The sequence below is a fragment of the Hetaerina americana genome, unplaced genomic scaffold, assembly GCF_022747635.1.
Source record: "Hetaerina americana unplaced genomic scaffold, ioHetAmer1.1.p SCAF_47, whole genome shotgun sequence".
Taxonomy (NCBI): Eukaryota; Metazoa; Arthropoda; class Insecta; order Odonata; family Calopterygidae; genus Hetaerina; species Hetaerina americana.
Window position 1 is genome coordinate 3,377,770 of NW_027287063.1, and position 7,483 is coordinate 3,385,252.

The window sequence follows — 7,483 nt, forward strand, 5'->3', positions numbered from 1 at the left end:
TTTTTCTATGTCTAACTTTGTTGGTCTTAGTTTTTTACTATACAGTTCGTCAATATATTCTTTCCACATCTCTTGGATCTTTCCTTTGTAAACTATTATCTTACCTGTTAGGATAAATCTTCCTTTCTTATTTCCCGATAAAGATTTAACTTTGCTGTACAGCGCACCAATTTCACCCTTACTCTACAAACGTTTTAAATCTTCACGCTGCGTCTTCCACCATGCTTCCTTGATTTATTTGTTACCCGCCTCAATTTATTGTCTAACTCTTTGTACTTCATTTTGCCTAACTCCGTGTGTGCTTTCTTCCATTTTCTCCTCTCAACCGTGATACATGGTTTCCTAGTCCTTTTCGCGTTAACGGTTCCAAGAGTGCCTTTTACGGCTTTAGACAACCCATCTTTACGTCCGTGATGAAGTCTGTAGTCCTCGCTAGCTGATGGATTGTTGAGTGCCGTGCGCGGAAGCCGAACTGTTCCTCCGGGAGAATTTCTTCTCCCCGTATGAAGTCGCAGATCGGCCCCTGCAGTATTCTTTCGAATATCTTTCCAAAGCCGTCCAGAAGGGAGATCGTCCGGAAGTATCCGGGACCCAACTCAGTCTTCTGCGACTTTGGAAGACAAACGAATCTTGCTGTCTTCCAGTTGGACGGGAAGAAGGAAATTCTGATGCAGCCGTTAAATATGCTGGACAGGTACGCCACCACCAGCTTCGGAAGTTCCCGGATGGCGGTATTAGAAATGCCGTCAATGTCGGGCGCTTTCCTTGGGTGAAGGTGACGCATAACCGCTGTGACGTCTTCTTTCTCGATGACAGGCCCAGGAATCTCATCATTGGCTTCCCCTGTGTCGTGGATTTCCACCTCAATCGCCGCGGAAGTACTGTTCCGTGGGTTCGGAGTGAAGACGCCTTCGAGGTACCTCGCTAGCATCTCTGCCTTCAACGCCGGGGAGGCCGCTACTTGATTTCCGCTTATGATGAGAGGGTCGGTGTGCTAAGAGCCGCGCAGTTTCCTGCCCAGTTTTCACACGCCATCAACCCCCTCTTCCCCGTTTTCATTGGGGAGTTCCTCCTCCAGGTGTGATTCCCAGTGGTCCTTCCGGACCTCTGTTAGAGCATTTTGGACTTCGTCATTCAGGGCTCTCAGCTGTTTCTTCATGTCTGTGGTCCGGTACCACTGCCAGTGCCGACGGATGTTATTCCGGCGCCTGATGACTGCACGCACCGGGGTCGGGAGTGATATTCGGAGGAAGTATGGGTGCACCGCATTCCTTGGAATTGAAGTCTCCATGGCATTGGCAAACGTCCCCACAAGATGACGTACCATGCCGTCCGCTTCTTCGCCCGTCGTAGGCTCCTCAGCTTCCTCGGTAGCTTCGAGGTGATGTGTCGCCTGTAGGAAGCCCAATCTGCTCTTTTATAGTCCCACCTGCTCGCCGGAGGAACACTTGGAGCTTCGGTACCCATGAAGAGGATCGTTGGATTGTGATCCGACGAGAGCTCGACACACACATGCTGAGCGACGTCCTGATACCACGAGCAATCGCAATATCCAGGACACCGCCCCTCACGTGAGTCGGCTCCGTCGGGCCAAGTACCGTTAGTCCTCCCTCGTCCGCTATTGCCCTTAGTGCTCTTCCTCTGGGGTTGTGGTTTCTCGAGTGCCAGCTTGGGTGTCGAGCATTCAGGTCCGCCAGAATAAGTGCTGCGCTGCTGCCGTCTCTGAAGACTTGTAGGATTAGGTCTTCGTCCCACGGTTTTGCCGGAGGATAGTATACTGACGACACTCTTATCCATCCTTCCCTCGTTCTGATGTCCACCGAACAAGCCTCAACGTGCGGGTGAGAGATTGTCCTGCACGCCCGATGCTCAATACTTTGGTGAACGAGTATCGCTGCACCTCCTGATGGTGCCCGCTGGTGCTGGGCATCCCGGTCGGCCCGAAAGATGGACCACCCCGGTACTCCTTTGGAGAGTTAACCAATAGTGGGGGTTTGAGAAACCCACACTACATCAACTCCAATTTGATTTGTGTCCCTCGAGTTCTTGGTGTCAATATGAGCCGGTCTCAAGCAGCCTCTCCAGGAACATCAAAAGGTGCTTCTGGAGAAATCGTCGCGGGTGCTCGAGAGTGGGACGGATCGGGGTGGATTGAGGGAGGAGGGCTCGATGAGAGAGGAAAAGGGTTTAAGGCGGCCCGGGCGGGGAATGAGCGGGGCATTCATCCGCGTGAAGTCGAAGGAAGAAAACGGAGGCGAAGAGTGGGGGGTGATCCGTTTTGTGGAGTTATCTGGTCAGTTCTACCGGAAGTGATGCCGAGACACTATATATTTGCGCCTTAAAGAACACGAAAAATCATCAAATGTCGAAGTAAGTTTGACCCATAATACACACCAGTAACAGCCTTCAGAATGAGTCAAGCAAGCATACAGGGTTCGTCCGGAAAATAAGTGTACTGATTTTTTCCCGCCGCTCCAGGCGCGCCCAGCACCGCTCTGACGGGCTGCGATTGGAGGGGGGTATGTTGGCAAGCGACGCTGAAAAAGGCAGTCGGCTCTGAGCTGTGGTGTAGTGAAGAGCTCTGTTAACGCGAACCTCCACGCTCGACCCACGTCACGGAACGCGATGCCGAAGTTTTTGGAGCAGCGTTATTGCATCACATTTGCGGTAAAGCTTGGGAAATCGTCTACCGAAACTGTCGGTATGATTAACCAGGCTTACGGGGAGTCAGCCATGTCCAGAAACATGATCTTTCGGTGGCACAAGATGTTCGTGGAGGGCAGAGAAGAGGTCGACGACGAACCACGGCCTGGACGCCCATCAACGACACTCACCGACGAAAATGTGCGAAAAGTTCGCGATGTACTGAACTCTGATCGTCGTCTTAGTGTTCGGATGATAGCAGAGCAGTGTAATGTGCCAAAAACAATGGTGCACGAGATTATTAGGGAGCAATTACAGATGCGAAAAATTTGTGCAAAGTTGGTGCCGAAAGTGCTCAGTGATGATCAAAGACTCAATCGTTTGGAAATCGCGACACAACTTGCGGATCACTGCAAAAATGATCCGCATTTTTTAGAGAACGTTGTTTCGGGTGACGAGACGTGGATCTTTGAGTACGACCGGAGTCGAAGAGACAAAGTGCGGAGTGGCACACCCCATCATTACCCCGTCAAAAGAAAACTCACATGAGCAAATCTCGGATCAAGGCGATGCTCATTGTCTTTTTTGACAAAAGGAGAGTCGCCCACTACGAATTTGTACCTGAACGACAAACTGTGAATGCTGCATTTTACGTCCAAGTGCTCGACAGGCTTCGAAAACGAGTCGCCCGCGTCCGGCCAGCGATCAAAAACATCTGGCGGCTGCATCACGACAATGCGCCGTCTCACACCGCGCTTGTCGTGTCGGACCTCTTGGCCAAGCACGGCGTGGCAACGCTGCCGCACCCGCCCTACAGCCCGGACTTGGCACCAGCGGACTTCTTTCTGCTCCCGAAGATAAAGAGGAGTTTGAAAGGAACGCGATACGGGACTTTGGACGCCGTCAAAGAGGCCGTGACGACGTGTCTTCGAGAGGTTCCCGATGATGCCTTCACGGGAGCGTTCCAGGAATGGGAACGCCGCTGGAACAAGTGTATCGACTCACAAGGGTCCTATTTTGAGGAATATTAGCTTAAGATATGAAAAAGTGTAATAAATTTTTTTTTCCTGAGCTCAGTACACTTATTTTCCGGACGAACCCTGTATGATGAACGGTCAATATAGTTAAAGATTCACTCATGATAAAGCACACACTCCTGAATTCTTTGTTGGCATAAGATTTCAGCCCAAGGAGCACGAAACCCACGTATTTGCTGTCTACAAGATTCTTTAGCTGAATGATCGATTTCATGAGTGTTCCGTTAAATCGCAGGATATGTTTCTATATTTGACCCAAAAATAAAAACAAATTTGATTCATGATAATATTAATGAAAATGATCCTCACTATTTTGGTATAAAATTATCATTTCCGTTTTCTGTTAGGTGACAATTCATCAAAAGCTCATGATAACTTTCTGGCCTGATGTACATGGGCATTTGATGAAGGGACTTAATAGTTTAGGTTTATCTTATAGACAAAAAAATCCTATACATCCTTTCAATATATACCTTTGATTTGTTTCTATACGTCATTAATAATTTGGTCGGAAAATCTCATTTATTATATTCTCTTTTTATCGCTAGTTTCCTATAATCGAGGATTTCCGAGAGGGTACTTTTTCTCAGTAATATCGTCATATTTCTTCACGCTTTGGTAGATTGGCTTCTTATTTCAAACTTCGACATGCGTTCAACGCACGGCTAAAGCGAGGACCTTCGCCAAAGAACCAGTTTGTTCAGCTTGGTTTTGCATTTTGATGCCTCCCCACGAAAGAGTTTTCCTTGTGCCACTTATATTAATCCAGAGGAACCCCTCGGACATCTCTCGCCCTGGCTCCCACGAATCGTCGCCGTCCACCTCGCGCTGCCTTTCGTAAGCACACGAGTGGAGGCTCCACGTCGACCTCCTGTTTGTTTGCGATCGCTCGTTTCAATACCCCGACCCCTGAACCCAGTGCGGAATGCTGAGTGGACTCTTGGGATACGATAAGAGGAGGGGGAGGAGGGAGGGACCGGATGTTGCTGTTTCGCAAGATACGATTCCATGAGTGCGACTGTTGACGCAGGGAGGAGATACGCATCTTGGAATCATTTTGCATTCATGAGGCAAGACTTCGAAATCGCTTTCAATTTTTATCTAAAAGGAAGCTTAACATTACTCGTTTAAAGCATTAAGATCTAATTTTGTAGTCTTATGCAAATATTTTGCTCTGAAAAATCCATTACGATCCAACGTTTACGCCATTAGGAGTAAAATACGGACAAGAGCGGAAACGAAGGGTGGTTACAGATCAGGGGAGCATTGAAATCTCTTGACTAATGATGAATTAGTTGCATAATATTCCAAGATTTGGTAACGGAATTTTAAAGTTATGGTCTCTCTGTTGTCCTATATAGATATCCTGCGTTTATCTAACTTGAAAATGTACATTAAATTTAATATATCCTACACAACTTAATTAGCACAAAATTGAATAATATAGATAAATGTTTCAAAGTTTATTTTATTAGTTATTTGATGGTCTTGCATTGATTTCAATCATGGAATTTCTTTTTCTTCATAAGTGAGATTTTATTAGCTGGATTTTAAATGTCTTTTAAATATGCAGAATGCACATCAAAAGTTATTTGTCGATTGTTTTACATCCGCTAAAATTAAGTGATAGAATTTCTTAAGATTTGCATCACAAATCCTTCATTACTATTTGCGATGAAGATTTCACAAATAGTTTATATTATTTTCATTGAGTGTCTATTTTAAATGGAAAGCTCTTTCGGCCATCCGAACACGGCAGACATTCCTGGTTACGGAATTTGTTAGTCGTGAAATCAGCATTTTAATGAGGGATTATCTCTTCTAGTGGTCCAAATAAATTTTAATCGCACGTAAATGCTGAGATATATTTTCTAGGAATCAAATATCCGAATGCAATTCAGGCGTATCAAATTTTAAAATGCTCTTTTTATCAGTGAGTTGAACCTAATGGGTTATCTCTTGGGCAATAGTCATCATGACCTTGGCCGATCCAACCAGTAACTAAGTTGGCCAGATGAAACGCTTAAAGCATACAGAAAGCATGCAGCTGGATTTTGAAAAAAACTGCTTATTGTAAACAACCATATCATTAATTAAAAATCCTGTTTCATCACTCCGAACTTTGATGGCGATATCCGCAAGAGCGACTCATTGCGAGGTTTCGCCTCGATCGTTGAGGAGGCTCCCGAGATTAGCGGCTTAGCGACCAAAAGATCCTTCCATCTTCGCGGTGCGTGTTCCGTCAAGTATCGGAGATAGTGCGGGAGACGCATACGCTCCTGTTCCTCCCATTCGGCCTTTTCTCACGTCTTAGGAAAGACTTGATCTACAAGTGGCATCTCCGTCACGTCGGTGATGCATCTCTCGGAGATTGTGACCTTCCTTCTCGGCCTCGCGCCCTCGCTGGCCTCGGAGCCACAGGATGCGCCAACCCGGGGAGAGCCCTCGCTCCCAAGGGACTACTTCAACGCCGGAGAATCCCTAAACATCTTCTCACGCTACGGATACCTGAGGGAGGACTTCCACGTCTTGCCGACCAACTCCAGCGAGCCGTGGGTGGTTAGAATGGCCACTCGGAGCCCACTGAGGGACGAGCCGACTCGCAACGACTCCCTCAATCACGGCGGTGACATCGAGTTCCAGTTCTGCTACGGCCCCAACCAACTGCTGCTCGCCTACTTCCGCCACTTCTCTATAGACGGCATCCCCCGTATATGGAACTCTTTCCTCATTGGCTGGGACCGCGACGCGTTCGCCAAGTGGATGGGAATCAAGAAGCACTTCCTAAGCAACGCCTACAGCTACGTGCTCGTCAGGATCATCCGGCGGAAGCGGACGGGGTCGCTGCCGCTGGCGGAGGACGAAGGGCCCTCCCTGACGGAGTCGGCCGCGGAGGACGCCGCCCGGATCACGGTCGGGGACGAGGCGAGCGTGCTGAGGTTCTTCGACAAGCACGGCACCCACTACGTGGGTAACTACACCACCGGGGGGCTCATGTATCAGGTCTACGCCTACAGCCGGAGGAAGTACCCCAAGATAGTGTCCGAGCTGCAGGAGAAGACGGTAAATAAGTGGGCCAAGTACTTCGACTTCGTCTTCTCGCCGTGGTTTGCGGATCATTCGGGGGACATAATGGTCGCCAGCGGAAACTCGACAATCAAGCAATGGATGCATCGGAATCTCAACGCCTCCTTCTTCATCTATGCTCACCAGTCTTTGCTGAACGTTTACCGGAACAAGAGCTTGATGCAGGAGCTATCAACGCTCCTCGGAGACGACGTCATCGTTGAGCTTGATCTGAAAACACTGCTGCCGGCCATCAAGGACGCTGAGAAGCGCTCCTGGGTGGAGGAGATTCTCATGAACCGCCTTGCCCTCTGGGACACCGGCATTTGAACTCTCCGTCGTAGCTCAAGGATCAGCGGCGGCGGAGGGTTTTACCTCTGGCCTGGAAGAAGCTGCAGATTGGGCCTGTGTCGTGTCAAGTGAATGTCACGCGTTTCTGTGATTCTTCCCTGGAACTGCTGGAAAAGATCTCCGAGACATTCGCCCCAATATGAGATTTTCCTTTCAATGCCCAAACTTAGTTCATTTCTTAAATCCTTGAGTGACGCAGCGTGGTTCCAAAAACTGCAGTGAGTAGTGCCGTTTGCCATCCCTTGCATCGGACGCATTGATGTGTTCACACATAGTGTATAGTTCGGTTTTGGTATAGCTATTTTAGATGAGCAAAAGATTATCATTAAAGAGTTGATTGATTTCTGTTCTAGCTAGGGCGATAATATATATTCAGTGCGAAATTG

At 48.1% G+C, this 7,483-nt stretch overlaps 1 protein-coding gene across 1 annotated transcript; it reads left to right on the plus strand.

Moving 5' to 3' along the window:
- Positions 1-6,035: 6,035 nt before the first annotated feature.
- Positions 6,036-7,076, plus strand: LOC139693344 (torso-like protein). The gene has a single exon (XM_071591470.1). It carries the CDS (start codon positions 6,036-6,038, stop codon positions 7,074-7,076), a length of 1,041 nt encoding a protein of 346 aa, XP_071447571.1.
- The last annotated feature ends 407 nt before the right edge of the window (positions 7,077-7,483 follow it).